Source organism: Neofelis nebulosa, chromosome 9 (assembly GCF_028018385.1).
Source record: "Neofelis nebulosa isolate mNeoNeb1 chromosome 9, mNeoNeb1.pri, whole genome shotgun sequence".
Classification (NCBI taxonomy): Eukaryota; Metazoa; Chordata; class Mammalia; order Carnivora; family Felidae; genus Neofelis; species Neofelis nebulosa.
Genome location: NC_080790.1, coordinates 6,314,100 through 6,336,657, shown reverse-complemented (window position 1 = coordinate 6,336,657; position 22,558 = coordinate 6,314,100). Strand labels below are relative to the sequence as shown.

The 22,558-nt window shown below is 39.5% G+C and overlaps 1 protein-coding gene across 16 annotated transcripts in view; it reads left to right on the top strand.

The window, feature by feature from the left end:
• The window catches only part of KIDINS220 (kinase D interacting substrate 220), a 103,671-nt gene that overhangs the window by 75,373 nt on the left and 5,740 nt on the right, over positions 1–22,558 (top strand). For 4 of the 16 annotated variants that reach the window (XR_009248166.1, XR_009248167.1, XM_058682478.1 and 1 more), the window contains exons 25-31: positions 1,167–1,280; positions 2,036–2,092; positions 6,099–6,134; positions 7,704–7,736; positions 12,351–12,482; positions 14,744–14,842; positions 15,844–16,080. Coding sequence is in view for 14 of the 16 variants with exons in the window: in XM_058682478.1 (XP_058538461.1) it covers positions 1,167–1,280; positions 2,036–2,092; positions 6,099–6,134; positions 7,704–7,736; positions 12,351–12,482; positions 14,744–14,842; positions 15,844–16,080 (708 nt within the window). In the remaining 2 variants the exon portion in view is untranslated. Of the gene's footprint in view, positions 1–1,166; positions 1,281–2,035; positions 2,093–6,098; positions 6,135–7,703; positions 7,737–12,350; positions 12,483–14,743; positions 14,843–15,843; positions 16,081–18,713; positions 21,736–22,558 lie in introns of those variants that run through there. The other 12 variants (XM_058682470.1, XM_058682468.1, XM_058682469.1 and 9 more) reach the window with 7 other exon arrangements.

Below are 22,558 nucleotides of genomic sequence, written 5' to 3'. Positions count from 1 at the left end.
TTTGACTCCTCGGAGGGGTCAGCACTCCTAACCCCTGTGTTGTTCAAGCTCAACTGTAATTAGGGGCACTATTCACAGAGGTCCCGTGAATAATGTTATTCTACTCTTTCATTCAGACAGGGAGAAAAAGGTAGATCAGTAGCATTTTATAATGTAGTCCATACTTATAAAAGTTAACTGTGGGGTAACAGTGTTGAAATGCAGGTTTTTTATTTAGCTGTCTTAAAATCTGCTGTAGTTTCACATAAAATGGCTCATGGCTCATTGATCGGTCGATGACAGTTGAGGTTTTGAAACCAAGAAATTAATTTATTTTAATTTACCATACCATCTAGGCTGATGTGATGCTTTAATAGCATTTTATCATTTTAAAAACACTTAAAATTTTCTCATGTTTTTAAATCTAGTTATTATTTGTTCTAGTTATCTGAGGTTTCCAGTCTAAAAGTTAAAAGAGAACAATTTTCTTAAATGGCAGCAGTTAAAAGGTAGGGGAGGATGTTATTTCAGTGTAATGAAGCTTAATGAGTTTTAATCTTTATGTTTAGCCCATATAATTTGCTGTCTCCTGTTTATGTGAAGTTGGCTACAAATAAAGGCAGTAGTTACAAATCTCACTAAACAATGGATTCCCCATTAATAAATACACCTCATTTAAGAGATAAACTCTAAACTGTAGGATATAAAGTAAGCTCTAGGAGTAATATTCTTGGAATCCATGCTAGGTGTTCTTGTATACGTTGAGACTTTTTTTTGGTCTTACTTAAAGCTCATCTTTTTTTGTAAAGAACGGTATTCTATTAAAAGTCCATTCTGCTTTTTTAAAGAGATTGTGAGTTAATATTTGTAAATCACTTAGAAACTGACATACGGTAAGCCCGTAAAAATGTTAAAAAGAGACTCTTGTGTCAGATTGTAAGGTGCAAAACTTCAGTTGCTTACAAACCTTATATTAAATCAACAATATGAAATTTTAAATACTGGTCTTAACTTTGGGTTTCATATCTGACAGACTGTGAGTAAGGTACTTTTTCTTTTGTTTTGTCACTTGCATTATTCAAAATTTGGAGTTGTGTTTTGTTGGTTAGTTTCATTTGATAAATCTCATCACACTTTGATTTCTGTAATTGTTTATCCCCTTCTTTTGTTACGTGTTTTTTCCATAGCCATTCTTTGCCCCCTACCTTTACACGCCAAGGTATTACCCTGGCGGCTCCCAACACCTCATCTCACGTCCATCAGTAAAAACGAATTTGCCCAGAGATCAAAGCAATGGCCTAGTAAGTATAAAAAAGGGTAACTAAAGTATTAATCTAATAAGACACATAGACAGCACTAGTAGTTTGGTTATTTCCTTTCTGTAGCAAAAGAATGCAACTTAATAAATAGCGTTAAGACACATAAGCTATTACTAACATAAAATGTGTTTTGTTTTTATTTCTGGTAAATGTCTATGGAAGGAAAATGCCTAGCAGCCTCAGGGAATAAATGTTGAGTTGTTTACAACCGGAGTTTCTGGCTTATAATGCCGTGTTTGTTACCAAAACTCTAAAAACTAAACCTTTACATCTGCTCATTTCTAATATCTTTTTTAAGAAAACGTACATACATGGTATCTGTATATATATATGCACATGTACACATATATATGCTAGCCCCATGGTATAAAAGTTCAAGGATCTATTGGAGGAGCATTTTAATCTAATGGCAGAAATTAAATAGGATAGGGAATTATTCAAATGTGTGATTGAATCCAATCCAAAACAAAATACATTGTAAATTACCAGGTGTTCCTAATGGTCAGTTTAACAATGGGAAAAAAAAAAGAGATTTCCCGTGAACGTATTTTTATCAGTGAGAAGATAAAAGCCGTAGAACTTCAACTGTTTATTTAGAATTTAAGTGTCGCCGAGGGACGCTGCAGTCACGCGCAGGTTTCGGTGTTGTCTGTGGTCGTGTTAGTGCCGTGTTCATTGATCACCCTGCGGCTCGGCCCCCCTCACCTTTCACCCACACCCTTGTTTTGTGTTGTTAGGAGGTCATCAAGGAGGATGCTGCTGAGGGGCTTCCTTCGCCCACAGGCTCCTTGAGGGTAACGGCGTAGCCTTGTGCTGGGAACACGGGCCTGTCGTCGCTTCTGCAGCAGGAATGACTGTCTTAGTTGTGGTGACAGCAGTTCCCTAACTCCGCCTCTGTGCTGTGATGGCTGCTCCGGTAGAGTAGCTGAATCCTAACAATGAGAGCTCACGGATTCATTTAGAAGCTAATGCTTACCTTTACCCTCTATTTACTCAACTCCCTTTCCCCTTTTTCAATGACACCGGCATGGGCTTTGTTTTTTGCAGCAGCCACCAGGGGCGGTCAGCTGGTGGTATCTGTGCCTTGGTACCGAGCTGTTTTCGCCTTTGACTGGCGGTGCCCTTCGGCCTCCAGTTGGTACCGCACGCATGGAACTTCTGAAAGTTTCCCGGACCCCCCTGGAGGGCACAAAAGCACATCGCCAGCTACATGGTGTAGCCCAAAACGATCGGTAGTGCCTCATTCTTAACCTAGCTGTCCACAGTTTGTGAAACCTTAGCGCCAATGTACCGTTTTTCTTTATCTGTATATTTATTAACATACAACTTTTAGATAAGCAGGTGGTTCATTACATAACTGGAATGTTTTAAACCCTTTTTTGGCCAACGCCTTAAAGTGAGTTTCTTTTAAAAAACTGTATAGGAAATCATTTCATATATTTATCATTCATTCAAGACTTTGTATTTAATAAGAGATTGGTTTAATGTGATGAGCCTGAAAATCTTCATTTACTCAGTGTGGAATTTAGGAACCCACTCTGTATTTTAACGTCTGCTGATTAATTCACAGAATGTTATGCCCGCGTAAACATGATCGGTTTAATCCAGAGCTCTGCTAAAATGCGGCATGACGGTTAGAATTCATGTGGGGAAATACTACATCCTGAGCTTACCCACAATTTTTAACTTAAAACATGCATTTGGGTAGGCAATAGTTCTTTAACTTTAATTTTCTCTGAGTTTTTCTTTGAGAAACTTTGAGTGTCTTGGAGTTTCTCTAAGAGAAAGAACCATCTTGGTGTTTTCACTGAGGAGCTGATGATTCTTTTTAAGTCATTAATGTTTCAGCTGAAGCGTTTGAGTGACTCCAATTATCCAGGAATAATAGACACAATAAACCACTATAATTCTATTTGGGTGTTGGGGGAATGTTTTATCCGTGGATCATTGCCACTGTATGCAAGAATGACTTTTAGTTTAGTCAGAGAGCCTTTCATACATACCTTCATGCATGTAATGCAATTCTCCAAGCTAAAATTCCTTAGCAAACTTTTGATGAAAATCAGATACTGTGAAGAATTTGATGGTCTTAACGGCACAGACATGCTGAAAATAGTCGCTGTTCCCATGCTTGAGCGTGGGGACAAAGACTTATAATTAAAAGATATCTGTAGTTTCTTTCAGGGACCAGTGAAGGAGCATCAAGCAACTTGGAAATGAGTTTTTGGGGAAGGGGAAATAATGCAATTCTTGCGATGTGTTTAGAAACCCAATAACAAAGCAGAAAGGTGCTCTGCCTACATTAGTGCCTTTGTTTAGTAAAATAACCATACTATTTGCTGTTCTTTTAACACTAAAAGGTAGTTTTGTGATTGGCCTAGTGAATAATAAATGCTTATCACGCTTTTTTTGCTTTTAAGAAATTAACAATGACAACAGCATGTAAAATTTGTTTGGTAGAAGACTAGTAAAAGTAGACACGTAGTTCAAAGCCAAATTAAAAGCAGTGGTGGAAATGTGGAGAAGTATCTGTACATGGGAACCTTGTCTGGGATCTTTAGAGCTGAATCAACGTAGCAGTAGTTAATGTAAAAAATAGCTAGCTCTTCATGGCTCATATGGCTTTCCAGTCCTGTAGTAGAAAATGTTAGATTTCTGAGATAACAGGCCTGTGGATTGAGTCCGTCTGCTCATTCAGCTGTCCCCCTGTATGCAGGAGGTGATGACAAGAGGCGCTTATAGATAAGTCAGGAGCTACACAAACATCTTGGGACAAATTGTCTTGTCATTACGGACACAGAATGATGAGTAAAAATGAATATAGAATACCACCAATAAAGCAAGACTGTAAAGAGTTAACCAACTGGGATTTTCAGTATAAGCGGTCCCATCTTTTTTTACCGTAAGGAATTTTGATAAACCTTTATAAAGCAGAGCCTTATGAAAACAATTGGGTTTTCTCACATGAAAGGAACACTGTAATGATTATAGCTTGCTTGCGAAGGACAGCCAAGGACTTACCAGGCAGGTTATTGGTATGTCCAAGTGTTTCACAAAAGTGAAGATGTAAAATACAAGACTCTATGCTAACTTTAAAAAATGATTTTATACTAGAAAAATATATGCCAAATCTTATAAAACTGGGCAAAAATTAACATTGGACCCAAGATATATGTTCCCCAGAATATCACAGCTAGAAAGGAGCTTTTAAGGCAGAGAAGTTCTTTTCAGAAGTGAAATATTAATCAGGACTCTGGTTCCTAAAACCAGTAAGAGCAGAACTCTGGTCCCCACCTTGGACTTACCCTGCCTCTTGAGGATCCTCAGGAACTCTGGTACCTGTGGCCTCGTTCGGCTTCGTGGTACAGAAGAACGTTCCAGACTGGGTCTGGGAGATTTCCCTGAGGTTTACTGGAGGGGAGCGCCAGATAGATGTATGACGAGGACCCATGTGGCCTGTGTCACAACCCAGTCCTCAGACACGCTGCCTTCTTTGCTCCTGTTAATACTAAGCAGGACTTAGCCAGGTATTTGATCTTAAGTCAAATAGACCCTGGTGGTTAGCTCTTTGCCTTGGCCAAACTACTTAACATCTTGGATACCCAACTTCCTCATCTGGGAAATGCAGGCCTACCCCATAGGTCTGACTTAAGGATTACTCAGCCTTAGCATACTTTAAGTACTTAGTGATTATTATTACTACACCAAAGGCAAATTTCATGGAGCTTTAAAGACTCAGAAACTAAAACTGTTCCATGTGAAGTTAAAGGACCTGTGTCTCAATAGTGGGAGCAGTGTACAAATACACCATTCAGTGTAGATTAACTCAGTCTTTTATCTGTTGATGCTTCTGTGGCCCGAAAGGTGTCCATCAGTTTGTTTTCTTAGAATTCAGAAGGATTTCTGGGTTGAGCGCTCTGAATGCTTTTAGATTTTGACAGCCTTCTAGGGAATTTACTCGGTGCCTTTACTTTCTCTCAGTCCGATTCCCGCTAGGAAGTAGTGGCATCCGAGCATCCTGGGACCATGAAGGGAAGGACCCAATAGGGGAGGGCTTATCTCATGCCAGGCCTCCTTGGGGCATTTTGTTGCGGTATTTCAGGTTGCTCATAGGAGTATTCAGTCTTTTTAGTTAAGGCATGCTGCTCGTGGTGGAAGCTGTATTTCACTGAAAAGCAGCCCTTCGAAAGAAGGAATGGTACAGCCTCTCTTTACCCTTTTACCCTTCCTTGAATTATTTAGCACGGACTACTACCAATGCCTGTGTGATCACTCACTGGCTGCACAAACTTGAGCATCTCCCAGGCACTATTCTAGTGGGTTGCAGCAGTGACGAAAACCGATGGAACTCCTACCCGCATCGAGCTTCTAGGTTTGAAGGCTGCCGCAGGAATTATCAGGACTCTGAGGTCATTCCTTCTCAGCCTTCTCTGCCACAGGGTTTACTCGATACCTTTAGACAGCTTTATTTAGATCACTTTTCTACCACATTGAAAAGGCATGAAGATAAATAGTACAAAGTATAATTGTGAAGAGCTTCAGAACTGCAAAGGCAGTGTCGAGAACAGTACCCTTATTTCCAGCGTGCCGTTAGAGGTTGATGAAAATGGTGGAATTAATACAGGCATTAAAAATGAAGGTCTTGGTTTTCATTAAACTGGATCCAGTTGGAGTAACTCAGTAAAAAGTAAAAAAAGATGGGGCTTGACAGTAGATAATTTTTATTTCCACCACTGGCTTAGAACTTAAACCTGTTTTCAAACAAGTATATGTCCAAATCAACTGTCTCTCATTGTTCAGGAGCAGACTTGGACAAGAAAGCTAAAGACGCCGTGGGTAAGGAGCGGGCATGTTTTAGGTTTTATGTAGAGTGCAGGCACCTGTCACCTCTCAGTGGCTTCTGTCGGGGTCATTCCTGCTTTGTAAAGTGATTTAGAAGTGCATTTTTATTCTGTTCCAGCGTGGAAAAGTATTCACTTATTTTTCCTTTAATAATATAGTGAAAAATTGCATTCACCTCAGGCTCGAAGGTCTTCGTGCCAGACTTCAACCCTAGAAAACTTTCTTTCCCTAAGTGATTAACAAACTGCTGCAAAATTGGTGGAGATATTTCCACAGAAATATACTGCAGTAATGATATCCTTGAAACTCTGGTGTACGGTTAGAAGTTAAAACATGAAATCGTGTTCATTGCAGTTTTTGGTACTTTTTTTAAAAGGCTGCCCTTAAAATGTAGTGTTAAGCCTTATCTGTCAACTTTGACCTCATTATTTCTCATGCAATCTGAAGAGTGAGTTATATTTTCCAGCTAGGTCAACAACAGCTTTCTTTTGTGTTTTGGGTATCTTATACTAAGCTGTAATTTCATTAGCGTGTGTGTGTGTGTGTGTGTGTGTGTGTATACACACACACACACACACACACACATGTTGTATAATAAATATATAATACATTTATATATAATTAACATATATAGTAACTTTCTGAAAATCCTGTTTATAAGGTAGATATGTAAATTAGAAGAAAAGATTCCCATTAGGTGTTGCAGATACTGAATGTGTTAAAAGGACAACATTGACATCAGGCTAGCGGGGCCCTGCCCTTTATTGAAACAATGTTGTAGGTTAACTTTGAATCAGTATTGTCAGTCATCTGTAGATTATTTTCGCTATTTAACAATTTTTACCACCACCCTAGTGGGTATAGAAGAATAATCAGTAACAGTGGCATCGGCTCTCAATGGAAGTTTTAAAAAATCTACATCACTGAAATCGTTCTGTTAATCACAGTATGCAGATACTTTCTGCCTTACGTTTAGGATTTCTTGAGCCATAAGGCTCTTAAGGCTTTCTTTTCAAATGGTATTTTAGTGCATCGATCATGTGCCAGATGCCCAGTGAAACAAACCCCAAATCTGAAAAGTAGACTTCTGAACATTAAGCATAGTGTGGCTAGATAATATTTCATTTTATGAGGTGCTCACGTGAATTCCAAGTGCTTAAATCTTATTAGTAAAGTGGTTCTCTTCAGTTGCAGTTTTTAATTAGAATGTCTAAATATTAATTTTATACTGGTAGGTGGTAGGAATATTGACTTTTCACAGCAAATTTTATTTACCTGGTTCTCCTGTTGAATGTATGGCCCATGATTTATTCTTTTAATAGAAAGACTATATGTTCTGAGAGTACAGTTTTAATGTTACCAAGGGCATGTGAATGACATCACACTAACCTGTGTGTGTGCGTGTGTGCGCGTGTGTGCAACTGCGCATGTGTGTTCCTTGCCTGGTGCTGCTGCAGAGGTGTCTGAGGGGTGACAAGCGTGCTGCCTGTGTTTATTACATGTGCCTATTTGATGTTTTACTTAAGCTCGTGTCCTTCATTCTGTTTTATTCCTTCCTTAAAGCCGTGTGACTCTGGGTTTAACAAACAAAGACAGGTACAGAAACTTTCAGTGAAATCTTCTTACTCACTTTTCTTATTAGACTATTAGAAGCAACCATTGGCACCCTCACGCTGGGCTGTTGATACATCTGTGCTTATTTCAGTGCCCGAGTTTATTTTAATAGCCGCTTTTAGCCTTGGCATGGCCCTCATTCTGGCTAATCACTTCTAAGCTTATTTAATAAATTTACCAGAACGATAGTGTTTCAGAGTGTAGTTTTAATCTACTTACAATATAAGATAATATAGTTGCATCAAGGCAATTTCAGTCTGTTTTGTTAGCTTTACTTTTCCCTAAAGAAATTCTGACTTGTGTGCATTTTGAAGTTTATATTTAACAGTTTAAACAAACTAACATCTTTTGTATTCAAATATCTGCATTAGAAAATTTTTAAAAATAAATTGTGATATATGTTGAAATGATCTGTTCTAGAGTGATAGCTGATATATTTCAAATAAGAATGCATGATAAACTTTAGAATATTACCATTCTGTATTTTGTCAAAGTAATATAATTAGTTTTCTATTAATTTACCTGTTGAATTATTAAGTACTCTTTTTCCTTATCACTTTGGTACTCTTTGTCCTTTTATGAGGTTTCCATCCAAAAATCACTATTTTGATTACTAAGACTCATTTGGTTTCAAAATAATTGTATTATATGTGATTATTTTAAATGTATGTTGATCTATTTGGAGAGAGAGTACATATGCCTGTACCTGTGCGGCGGGGAGGGTCAGAGAGAGAGGGAAAGAGAGAATCTCAAGCAGGCTCCGCACGGTTAGCATGGAGCCCCACATGGGGCTCGATCTCACAAACCTGTGAGATCACGACCTGAGCGGAAATTAAGGGTTGGATCCTTAACTGACTGAGCACCCACACGCCCCTATATGTGATTATTTTAGAAAAGACCTGGCAGGTAATTACCATTTCTCCAATGTAACATATTTTAATTTATTGATAATTTACTCCTCATCTTGAAAAAGTCCTACCTACATATAACCAGGAGTCAGACTCTGGCTTTGGGATCTTATGATCATGTGTGTGTTTATCTTTTCTTATAAAGCTTCTAAAAGTCATTCAGAGAGTATATATTTTCTGCATCATCCCCAGTGATACAGAAATTATGTTTTAAAATAATTGATAAAATGCAAACGTTTTAAAGGTGCATAAAAGTAAAATTATGTGGGACTTTGTTTTTTCGAAGGACAACAGTGGTATCTATCAGCATTGCTCTATCGCTGAGCTCCCAGATTCTCTGTGGAAATAAGATACTCTAAAAGTTTACGTTTCCCCCCGAGCTGACAGAGTTAATTTGTTCCATGTCTATGATACTTTTCCTTTTTAGCATAGTCAGAAATAGAGTTTTTGGGGGATTAAAAAAACCTCTTTACTTTAAAATAATTTTAGACTTAAAGAAAAGGTATAAAAATAGTATTCCCTCCGTGTTAACATCTTTCATGACTGTAGCATACTGTTTAAGAGCAAAAGTTAAAATCGGTACGATACTGTTAACTACCTACAGACTTTGAATTTCACCGGTTTTCCACTAATGTCGTTGTTCTGGCCCAAGAGCCAATCTAGTTGTGTTTGTTTATATTTCTCCTTAGAGTTCTCTGATCTGTGACAGTTCCTTGGTCCTTCCTTGTCTTTCATGACCTTGATTATCGCTTCTGAAGAATACCGGTCAGGTATTTTACAGACTGTCCCCCTATTTGGGTTTGTCAGCTGGAGGTTATATGTCTCTGGTAAGAGACCCACAGGGGTGGTGCCACGCCCTTCTCGGCGCATCCTGTTAGAGGGTCTGTGCTGGGCCGGAGTCTTACTGCTGCTAATGCTAACCTGAATCGCTTGGGTAAGGCGGCCTCTGCCAGGTCTCAACACTGTAAAGTTGTATTTTCCCCTTTTTAACGAATAAATATCTTGGGAGAGATACTTTGATACTCCGCAAATATCCGTTTCTACTTACACTTTTGCCCGTTAAGTTTAGTACACGTGGATGCATCTTAGATACAACCACTCTTGTTGTGCTGCTTTCTTAATGGCAACTTTCTGTTTCTTTCTTCTACAATTATTAATTCAATTCTATTAGGAAAAGCTGTCTTTTTATTCCTCAATTATCTATTCAGTTACTTATTTTCACTTAATTGTTTCACTTATTCAGTTCTTTTATAGCAGTATGGACTCATTCTATACAGAATAAGTTATAATCCATTGTGATAATTATTTTGTTGATCAAACTGTGACTTTTGAACCAAGAATATGTAAAGCATAAACGCATCCAGAGACAAGAGACAGGTTGAGGAATAAAAATGTTTGGAAGGCAGCAATGAAGACCACTTAAAAGATGAATATCATTCACCAGTAAAAACAATGAAGTGCCTACGCACGCCGTGACACGGATGAACCTTGAAAACATGATCCTAACTGAAGGAAGCCAGACACAAAGGGCCACGTGTTGTGTGGCTCCATTTATATAAAAAGTCCCGGATAGGCAGGTCTAGAGACAGAAAGATTCGTAGTTGACAGGGGTTGGGAATGGATGTTGAAGGGTGGAGAATGACTACTAACGGGTACAGGGATATGAAAATGTCGCAAAATGGATTGTGGTAATGGTTTTACAACTATGCAAGTATACTAAAAACCACCGAGTCATCCACTTTTAAAGGGAGAGTGGTAGGGTATGTGAATTATATCTCGATAAAGCTGTTTAAAAGGAAAGGAAGATAAAACAAATATGGTTATTAAGAATTCATAAAAAGCATTTTAAATTTCTATAGTAGATACTGGACAATTAGCATGTTGAATATTGGCTATACTCATCCAGGCAGAAGATAGAACTATGTAGAGAGATAGGAAAACCAAATTATGGAAATACTAGTGTTTTACTGTTAGTATCTTTTGAAGCAGTTGTGCCTCGGACCGTATAATATATGCATGTTTCAAATTTACATTTAATTAAAAACAAACTCTGAGTAAACATGTTTGGTGCAGTATATTCCAAGTCATTAACTTCCAAACTTTTATGGGTCCGCCTCATACTTGTTAACTTGCAGAGATTCCCTAACTGTCATAAAATTAATACTCCAACTCCCTGTTCAATATGGTCTCATTCCCTAGCTATGTTTATATATAATAAAGACATGTGCTGTGTATATGCTGTTTGTGTATATGTGCTCTCACATTACAAATAACGTTTAGCAACCGGTTAATAGGCAGTTTTGGCTGTGTTATCGTGTATTTTTGTCCTGATAATGGTAAAAGAGGCAGTAGAACATATGTTTACACATCCTTGAGGATAGGATATTATTAAATTAGATTGAGCGGTATACAGGGCAGATCATTTCAACGTTGTCTTTATCTGCTATACTAGTTGGTTTGTCTTTTCTTTATTGTGGTTATAGTTTCTTTAAATTTTTTTCTTTTTAAAAATTTTTTAAATGTTTGTTTATTATCAAGAGACAGAGAGAGAGAGGGACAGAGCATGAGCATAGGAGGGGCAGAGACAGGAGGAGACACAGAATGCGAAGCAGGCTCCAGGCTCTGAGCTGTCAGCACAGAGCCCGACTCGGGGCGTAAACTCTCAAACTGAGAGATCATGACCTGAGCTGAAGTCGGACGCTTAACCGACTGAGCCACCCAGGTGCCCCCTAGTTTCTTTAAATTCTTCAAAAATAGTCCGTTGCAACAAGGGAAATAGGAAGTTGTAAGACCTGATAAGTTAGGGTTCTGGTACAAATCTGCTACTAACTAGCTATTTGTTCTGTGACTTTGAAGTCAAAACTTAACCTGTTTAGACCTCAATGTCCACACCTATCATTGAGGAGATCCATATACAATTGACCACAGGGCAAACACTTCTTTAGTACGTCCCCACATTCAGAAGTTGTTTTTCTTCTAAGTAAGTACTAGAATTATTTATTATTGTGATTTTTCTTTTAAATGAAACCACATTTTAATGGATTGTATTTCCTTTTACCTGTGTTAAGAAGTAATATTTCTGTTTTATATTTACGTGCTTATTGTATAGATTCTTAAAGGGAAGTTTTAAATTCCTTGGATATAAAATCTGATCAAGGTGTGAAAACTTCAGCTCTCATAGACTATCAAGCTAGTATGTAGAGACATTTAAAGCTGTTCAGTATAGGCATTTAAAAAATTATTTCATAGATTTACCTTTTGTATTTTTATAATACAGTCATCTGAATTTTCCCTCTTTGCTCCTTTTTTTTTTCTTTCCTTTTTTTTAACCCCCTGTCCTTCCTGTGATTAAGGGCTGTACCCTACTTTTCTGCGGTCAGGCTATAAACATTTGGGAAGTTGGCCTAGGCTTCATTCATGGAATGCTCTATCTTCATAGAAAAGTCGTTTTGATCAGGCTGTATTTGCTAAAATACAGGCCGCTCATTAAAGAAGAACAGTAGCTAAATCTGTTCCCTAATGGCATTTTCCCATACTACACACATTTGTTGTTTTTAACCTTCGTTTGGAAATTTGTTATTAATCGGAGTACTTCATAGTGTAACTTCATGAGAGTTTCTCTGTCATGTGCTACATGCATCTGGCATGAAATGCTATTCACACATGTATTTTTCCATGGCTTATCTAGGGGTCAGGCCCAGCCTCAGGAGCAGTGGTATCACTGAATTCAATGAATGTGGATGCGGTATGTGACAAACTGAAGCAAATAGAGGGGCTGGACCAGAGTATGCTGCCTCAGTATTGTGCAACGATCAAAAAGGTGATGTGCACACCGGCCTGCTGACTCGAAGCAGGACTGAGGGTGTGGGGACGGGCTCTGTGGACAATGAACGCTTCAGTTCCAGCAGCTCAAGGATGGATTCTCTGTTGCAGTGGGAAAGCTGCAAATGGAAACGTGATTCTCGCTCTTTTGTATCCTAAAATTGCCCTACTGTTCCTTAGTTTATAGGTGGATAGAAGACAGTAGCTGTATTACAGTGTTAGTGTTTTAATTTTTTTTTAATGTTTATTTTTAAGAGAGAGAGAGACAGAGAGAGACAGAGAGAGAGAGACAGAGAGAGAGAGAGAGAGACAGCGCACAAGCAGGGGAGGGGCAGAGAGAGAGGGAGACACAGAATCCGAAGCAGGCTCCAGGCTCTGAGCTGTCAGCACAGAGCCTGATGTGGGGTTCGAATGCACAAACTGTGAGATCATGACCTGATTTGAAGTCAGATGCTTAACCAGCTGAGCCACCCAGGCGCCCCACAATGTTATTTTTTAAAGGATCGAATATAAGTAAAAATGCCTTGATGAGAAATACAAAGCTCTGAGGAACTTCACATTTAGATAAACAGTAACTCATGTCTCCAATATGCAACACAGAACATTTAAAGGCTTTTTTCTGTTATATTTTCTTTGTATTATTTGTGACTTAATAATTATCAGAGTAAACCACACTTGCTTCATTTTCCCCAAGTTCTCACTTTTATGTGTTAATAGGACTTAGGAGTATGTCCCATTTGATGAACCCTCATAGGTTTGGTGTGTGAGGCTCACATGCATGAGGAAGTTTATTCCTCCTATGTCCTGTTCTTCCTACTCTCCCGGCCACCGCAAAGGTGGACAGTGACGCCTGGGATTCAGGGGAGGCGGCTTCCCACATTGTACAAGCCCGCGTCCCTGTTAGAGTGGATATTTGCACTAAGTTATGCTTTTTCTTTTACTACAGTAGAGTAGAACATTAGTTATAAGCCTCTACTTTAAAGAATGGCGTCTAAAAAAGTTTTGTAAAGAACGATGAGCATGTAAAATGAGATACCATTTTACTAATCTTAACTTACCTTTAGTCGGAAAGGTTTCAGATAATGTCAGTTTCCTTACAGATCTAGTTAGTGCTGATCCCTGTTTGCAAAAGCATCAAGCATTGCCTTTCCAAGGTACAAACCTGACTCTCTCCTCCGGGCCCCTTGGGTAGTATCAGGAAAGATGAGGCCTCCAGCTTGAATCGTGGGCAATTTTGTTTCCATCTTGACAGCATTTTCTTTCCACTCAGCTCTTTACTGACAGCCCTGGCTTCTGAGGCCCATCTTGGCCCTGGTTTTTTAAGTGCTGCGAACTGCTTTGCATTTCTGCAGCAGGACCTCTGTCGTGGGCTTGCTCTGTGCACTTGTCTTCACAATTAACTTGAGTGAGCAGAGGAGGGGCAGAGAGAGGGAGAGAGGATCCCAAGCAGGCTCTGCACCGTCAGCCCAGAGCCCCATGCTGGGCTCAATCCCACGAACCGTGAGATCACGACCTGAGCTGAGATCAGGAGTCAGACGCTCAAGTGACTGCGTCACCCAGGCGCCCTCATTCTATCGGTTTTAAACGCAAGTATGCCGTAATTTCACCACAGTTAATAAAACCAGGCTTTGTACTTTGTAAAATCAGCCAAGGTACCTATTATTAATAAAGAAAATCTCATCCGTTCTTTGGGGGGAACTAGAATTGCAGAGACCCAATGTGATACAGTCATTTTTCGTGAATTCAATAAATTGGGAAATTAGTGGGTGGACATTCTTCATGGCTGAAGTTATCTAACATAGCTGATAAACAAGCTTGTCAGAACTTACCTCACTCGGAGCTTAGTCTGTGACTGACACACTAACAAGGACAGATGACGCTGCCCCTCCCAGAAGCTTCGGCTCGTGTTCATATGTTACAAGATTGGAAGAGACGAACTAACAGTTGTGTTTATTGCTCATGACAGGGTGTAGGTAGTTTGGGAAATAGTTGGGAGGGTCAGATCTCGGGTTGGTCCCTGAAGAGTGATTTGTATTACTTGCGTGCTAAGACACTTGGAAAAAATACGGAGTGGTAGATATTGATCAAAGTCAGCTTGTGTATTGTATTATTACATAGGCTAGTAACCTTTTTTAGGTCAGTGTTTTCTAGTCTGTAATGACTTTTTTTAGTGCTAATGGAAAGGTACTTTTTAATCGCTACTGTTTCAGAATATCTCATATTTTCTTTGTTTTTCTACTTGCATTTGTTTTCATTCAGGCAAACATAAATGGCCGTGTGTTAGCTCAGTGTAACATTGATGAGCTGAAGAAAGAGATGAATATGAATTTTGGGGACTGGCATCTTTTTAGAAGCACGGTAAGATACCTTATATTTATGGAATTACTTACAATAGTGTATAAGGCAAGTGCTGATCAGCACTGGCCTAAACTGCTGTTTTTCTGTATTCTCGTAGGCAGAATATCCACAGCAGTGTGTGGTAACCTTTGTCTTTTGGACATTTCACTTGGAAATTTGGGGAAGAGGCAACCTGCCAATTCTCCACGCTTTCACTGACGAAGGCTTCTTTCTTTGACCTGCCTCTAGCCGGGCTCTCTGTGCCTCTAGGCCTCAGCCTCGGTGTCTGGCCTTGCCAGGCCTGCATCGCCCAGTTTTAGCAAGGATCACGTGAAGTCAGTTTAGAAAGGACTCCCACCCGCGCTATCTGATAGCCTTTGGTACCCGATCAAACCCCTCGTTCCCCATCACCCCCTAGATGATACCTGATCACCCCGGCCTGCCTTTCGGAGAATCGTGTCACGTTAGTTTGGCCAGAATTCCCTTGACCTTGATGTTTCCTCTTAGAGATTTTCCACCCACCGACCCCCACCCCACTCCTCACTCGTCCACACTGCTTTCCGGATTGGGCTCAGTGCTGTCTTGAGCTCCCTTTTCCCCAGTTGCAATAGCTGCTGATTAGAATCTGCTTTCACCATATCAGCTACTCTCTGGCTCTGGTTCTCTTTGACACACTACAGTTGCATTCTGTTTGGTTAGATGTTAACAAAATATAAACTGAATTTTGAACTAAAGTAATAATAACATCAGAGTCAAGTTAAATTTTACACCGAAGTAATAATAACACAGTGGCCAGATTAGCGCATGATGTACACGTGACGATTTTGTCACTTCTTCTTTTAGTGTAATTGAAGTGAAAGATAAGCAGATATAGTTCAAATCCATTAGAAACTCACAAGAAGTCCGCTTTTTCATTTTCATTATAGTAACTTTATAGTGTTTTATGTTTTTAAATAATTTTTAAAGCTTCTAAACTGCGATTTGTCAGTGTGGATATTGATGTTCTTTTTCCTTCCGTTAAGGTACTAGAAATGAGAAGTGCAGAAAACCAAGCGGTCCCGGAAGACTCGCGTTTACTTAGCGAGAACAGCAGCGGCCCGGTTCCCCACGGCGAGTCTGCTCGGCGCTCCTCCCACAACGAACTGCCTCATACTGAGCTCTCCAGTCAGACCCCCTACACACTGAACTTCAGCTTTGAGGAACTGAATACCCTTGGCCTAGACGAAGGTGCCCCACGTCACAGTAATCTAAGTTGGCAGGTATTCATTAAATGTCATTTTTCACATTACCGAAGAAGGAGGGTGGTATTTAATTCACTGAGAATATCTTGGTGCGTTGATGTAGTCATTCGGAAAATACTTAATGAGTACCTCAGTGAACAAGACCGAGGGCTCCCTATTTTCAAGAAACTGCACTTTTCTGAAGGGGACAGTCAGTAAAATAAAGAAAAAATAAGATCATTTTGGAAATGGGTAAGAACTGTTAAAACAGTGCACTAGAGCAACAGCATAGAGAGTGAATGGGAACCGGGCTACTTTGGTTGGGCTGGTCGATAGAGTTCAGGCTTCACTTGCTATTTTCCTGTGAAAGTCAGTGGTCAGGGGCTAAGATACATCTTTATTGGAAAGTTGCCACACAGTACCCCTTTGAACAGCATAATTTGGTTTTCAGTACATATGCCCAGTGTGTAGGGATCCTCATTTTCTTTTATCATCTGAGGTGAGCAAGGGGTGCGTTCCACTTTCTGGTGTTCTTAGCAGAGAGAGGCCAGGTGAGAATCAGGAATAAAGAGGACGGTGAGAGACACTTGAGATGGAGTGAGAAGATAAGAAAAAGAAACCAGGGGAAAACAGAGCAGGATGCAGAAGAGAGGACAGGCCAGGGAGGAAAAGCAGTAAACAGCCACCACAAGAAACGTTCTGACAGGGAGTGAGGGGTATTTAGGAAAAGCGGTACCTGGTAGGTCTGCCATTTTTAAGAGGGTTTGGTTGAGTTTGGTAGTAAACACATTTTGTTGTTGTTGTTGCTGCTGCTGCTGCTGCTGCTGTTACCTTTTAGTAGACACCAGGAACCTTTTTCTTTATGTTGGAAAACCATCTTATAATCGGGTACTGACTGAGATAAAAATTCCCTTCTTTTATGAGAAGATGTGTTCACACTTGACCCTTCTGTCCCTGTGTTTCTGCCAACAGTGCTTCCTTTCTTTTCCCTGGAATTCCTTTTAGCATTCCTTAAGAAATCCTCATTCTCTGCTTTTCCATACTTGGCATTTCCTACCGTGACCTGGAAACCCATGGCCCTCCCGTTAATGCGGCGGCTCTCAAACTTTGCCATAATCTCAGAGTCGCTTTGCGCTTTTCAAAATCACCCGAGACCCCGAAGAGCTTTTGTTTGTGTGACTTGTATCTGTCAGTATTTACCATATTAGAAATAAAAACGGAGAAACTTTAGAAATATTTATGAATTTATTTAAAAATAAACACATTACATGTTAACATAAATAACATTTTCATGAGAAATGACAGTATTTCCCAAACAAAGCAAACTTCAGTGAAAATGGGATTGTTTTGCAAATCTCTTTAATGCCTGGCTCAGCAGAAGGCAACCAGACCCCCATATCTGCTTCTGCATTAAACCTCTTGTGGCCTCACGTGTCATGGAGCCTCTGCAAGGCCCGCTGGACACTGTTGTGGGACCGAGAGTGAGAGACAGCTGGCATCGTCATAGGACGTTCTTTTGGGAATTGTGTAGACCTCATGGATTCCTGAAGCCTTGTGGACACAGTGCATGTGAGAGCGGAGAAGGGTGCTCTCCTTATGGTCTCAATCCACTGGCAGGGGCCCTTCTCAAGGAGATGGGTCATTTTCTCCCTGTGGAAGACTCCTCTCCTTATTTCTGCTTCATGGCTCCAGCCTTTGCTCTTGTCCCTTCTAAGACTTCCTTGATTCTTTTTCTTCAATTTCCCTCCTCTTTTTCCTAATCTGTAGTCTTTAGTCCTCATTTATTAGCTTTTTGGAGATCTAAAGCAATTCTAATCCTAAAACTTCACATTGGAAATCAAACTTTTAAAAATACCTCGTTTCTCTGTTTACTAGGATCTGACTGTTGGCCTCATGGCTTCCATTTCTGTTCATTTGGATCCTGTATTTGTCTTTTCTATTGCACTCTATGCTTTAATCCTTTTAAATTATTATTGTTATTGTTTGGTATTTACAGTACATTTTCTTAATTGAAATTTGGCAGTAACTTTATGTCATACAAATTAGGTAAAGGTTCTTTTTTTTTTTTAATTTCAAGCATATTTAGCAAATAATTCTTTTTTTCCTATTAAAAATTTTTTTTAATTCCAGTTAGCTAGCATTCAGTGTAATATTAGTTACAGGTGTACAATATAGTGACTCAACACTTTCATACAACACTCGGTGCCCATCAGAGAAAGTTTCTTTTTAAGATACATTGAAGACTTGAGTATTTTGTTCTTGAGATATATGTTAACCCTAATCTTCTTTGTCTTTCCTAAGAGGAATTTTTATGTTATATCAATGAAGGTGATTTTTGCCTTAAATAAAAGTTAAAAGTTTGATGTTCTAAAAACAAATGCTAAGATTATTTGCTAATATAACCTTTAATTATACTTTAGAAGATTAATAATAAACTAATTTTATTAAAATTATATAAAGCTTTCTAATAACAGTAAAATTATCCATAAGTTCCCAGCTTTTATTAAACTGTGTTATGTACAATTCTTTTAAAGGAATTTGGTATTTTGAGGACACTAAAAATTCTGCGTGTACATATATATTTCCTAAGTTGATATTTATGCCTTTTTATTTATTTATTTTTTTTTTTTGCTTACTTGAATTCTTAAATTTATTTTTTTCTGTCTTCACAGTCACAAACTCGCAGAACCCCAAGTCTTTCGAGTCTCAATTCCCAGGATTCCAGTATTGAAATTTCAAAGCTTACTGATAAGGTGCAGGCCGAGTATAGAGATGCCTATAGAGAATATATTGCTCAGATGTCTCAGTTAGAAGGGGGTACAGGTTCTGCAACAATTAGTGGCAGATCTTCTCCACATAGCACATATTATCTGGGTCAGAGCTCATCAGGGGGCTCCATTCATTCTAATCTAGAACCAGAAAAAGGGAAGGATAGTGAACCAAAGCAAGATGATGGGAGGAAGTCATTTTTAATGAAGAGGGGAGATGTTATAGATTATTCTTCATCAGGGGTTTCCACCAATGATGCCTCACCCCTGGATCCTATCACTGAAGAAGATGAGAAATCTGACCAGTCTGGCAGTAAGCTTCTCCCAGGCAAGAAGTCCTCAGAAAGGTCAAGTCTCTTCCAGACAGACCTGAAGCTTAAGGGAGGTGGACTGCGCTACCAGAAACTTCCAAGTGATGAAGATGAATCTGGGACAGAAGAATCAGATAATACTCCACTGCTCAAAGATGATAAAGATAAAAAAGTTGAAGGGAAGGTAGAGAGAGTATCAAAGTCTCCAGAACACACCGCAGAGCCGATTAGAACCTTCATTAAAGCGAAAGAATATCTGTCAGATGCTCTCCTTGACAAAAAGGACTCGTCCGATTCAGGAGTCAGATCCAGCGAAAGTTCTCCCAATCACTCTCTTCACAACGAAGGGGCTGATGATTCCCAGCTTGAAAAGGCGAATCTCATCGAGCTTGAAGATGACAGCCACAGTGGAAAACGGGGAATACCGCACAGCTTGAGTGGCCTGCAAGATCCAATCATAGCTCGGATGTCCATTTGTTCTGAAGACAAGAAAAGCCCTTCCGAATGTAGCTTGATAGCCAGCAGCCCTGAAGAAAACTGGCCAGCATGTCAGAAACCCTACAATCTGAACCGAACACCCAGTACTGTCACTCTGAACAACAACAGTGCACCAGCTAACAGATCTAATCAGAGTTTTGATGAAATGGAAGGAATGAGGGAGACTTCCCAAGTCATTCTGAGGCCTGGTTCTAGTTCCAACCCAACTGCTATTCAGAATGAAAACCTAAAAAGCATGACGCATAAGCGAAGCCAGCGTTCAAGTTACACAAGACTCTCCAAGGATTCTTCAGAGCTCCACGCAGTGGCCTCCTCTGATACCACAGGCTTTGGAGAGGAAAGAGAAAGCATTCTTTAAGCAAAACAAGTGAAAGCAGAGTAGTATTCCTGTACCCCTGTGACAAAGTTGACCCGTTTTTATAGTGAGTCCATCCGTGTATGTCATCTTTGTACGTTTCACTCACAAATAATTAACGCATGGGAGGGTCTTTGGTAAAAGAAACATACACTGTACCCCAGAGGAAAGTGTAAGAAAGGGTGGTTCATCACTCACCCTCCACTGTCTTTGTGATTAGAAGCTTAAAAGCCCACCATTGACATTGAACCTTTCATTGGCACACAGCCCCATAAAATTTCTTGTGACAAGATCTAAGTATAGAGATAGGTCGGAAATGTTTTATTAGACACAAAGGGTGTGGTTTGCCAAAGAAAATGAAAGCCAGAGACTCCTTTTCTACAGCATCCCCTTATCACACATTCAAAGGAAGACATGACGTTAGATGAACCAGAAGCAAATTTTGCTCTTAGAGGGTAAGAGACAAGAATTTATAGGTTATGGAGTAGCCCAGAGACTAAAGGTAAATGCTCTGTAAATTGAGAACCGGTGTTCTATATGATAGATAAATGGTTTAACAAGGGCTTTAAAAATTAATAAGAAGATGATGAACAGTGCTCAAAATGGAGCCCCAGTGACGAGACCTTTATGAGCTCCTAGGAGAGTGGCCTGCAGGGAGGGGCCAGGAACCTCCCTAGGACCTGGACCCTCTCCTCCAAATCCCAGACCTGGCTACAAGCACCATCCACCTGCTTGAGGACTCATGCTGGTCTTTTCTGTGACTCTTCAGTTGTGTGCCCAATTTTTCGTAGCCTAGCGGTGAGAGGGAGAAACATGAATTCTTTCTCTGGAGAATCAGGGAGGCATGGGTAATATAGAGGCACTAATAAATATTCATGGAACGAGAGAATGAGGAAATACTTATGTCAGAAAGGTCAGTGTCACTTGACAGATGACAAGGAAATATTTAATTAGGTAAAACTAAATTATTGCCTTCTCTCCAGGCAGAGTGTAGACTAAGTATCTACTTCATCTATTCCTAAATTAGCATGCTAATCCCGGGGAGCAGGGGGAGGACCAGAAGAAAGGATACACTTCTTTAAAAAGTTTAAAAACGTAACAAAGCAAGGGTAAAAAGCAGATAAAACCGGTGAGATTTTCCATTTATTGTTAGCGGGGTTAAGAGAATGATCACCTTTAAGTATCGTACAAGAAATGGACCTTGTCATCATGCATTGAGTATTTTTGTTGTTGTTTTAACATAGCTTATTTATGTAGAATTAATTTTGGCAGTATATCCGCAGTCACAGATAAGATCATAGATCGTAGGTGTGCAATTGCCCAAATTTAGTGTTGCATTTGTGATGGTCTTCACTGAATAGATTTTTATTAATATACTGAATAAATTACTTAGTTGACCAGTCACTGCACTAAATAGTTGCTGTTTTGGGGTTTTATGGCCTTGATGTTGAAGTATAACCTAACATTTTCTTAAGGTGTTTATTTCGCATGACTTTAACAAATGTTTTTAACCAGTTTTAAAAAGGCAGGATGTTATTGACATTACATATTGAAATGTTAACATTTTAGTATTAATAGTGCTTATTGGTTTGCAATATTGTATAATTCGTAATTATTTCAGAGGCAACATTTTGTTCTTTTTCCGGTGAGTAAATGCAGCCTAAGATCACTGTAGTACGTTCTTTACGCTGTTTGTGAAGTTACTACTAGAGTGTTAAGTGTACCACTAGATTTAGAAAACAATAAAAAAAATTGCATGTTATTCTGACTCATGAATTTTTATTCACTACAGTGATGATTCACATTTTGATTACAAATGAAAGAGTAATTTGTGTGTCTGTTTTGTCGTATGTGTGCGAAGTTTGTGAAAGGCGCGTTCAGGTTCATGGAGCAGTCGCACATGTGGCAGACACCTTCTGAGCTCCCCACGAGTCTTCTGGAGAGAGCGTGGCTCCTAGGTCCCTGTGCCTGAACGGTGCTTTACTGAAGCATTGCTGCCCAGTAGCACAACTCTGTACTGTCCGTTTCTGTAGCTGGAAGAACTAGGTTGTCCAGATCCTGGGAAGATGTCAATTTCATTGTTCTGTGAACATTATGGAAAAGTTTTCTTTTTCATATTCCTAACAGAAATTGACAAACCAGATGGGTTATTGAGTCATACCATCATTCCTTTGAATCTGTGTCTCTGTGTGTGTGTGTCTTTGTGTGTGTGTGTGTGTGTGTGTGTGTGTGTGTATCTATTTATAAGATACAGCTCAGTCTGATTCTCACAAACGGGAAGCTCTGCTTTAAGCTGGGTGGAAAATGATAAGAAAATTGGTGTTGTGATCTTGCTCGTCCCTTCGATTCTGCATCATTTAGAGTTTTACCATATTTTATAAACCACTCTACCTTCACTTTAAGCCACAGATAGTTCTGTTCACGTAGCAGAACGTGAAGGCAGACCATTCACCTTGGACGTGTGGAGTGGTATGCAGGGGCATAGCCCTTCCGCAGGAGACTGGAAATGGAAGCAAACTATTGCTTTCTCTCAATATACTTCTTACAGTGCTGAGTGTTTAAGGGTCAGCTCCCAAATTCTGGGA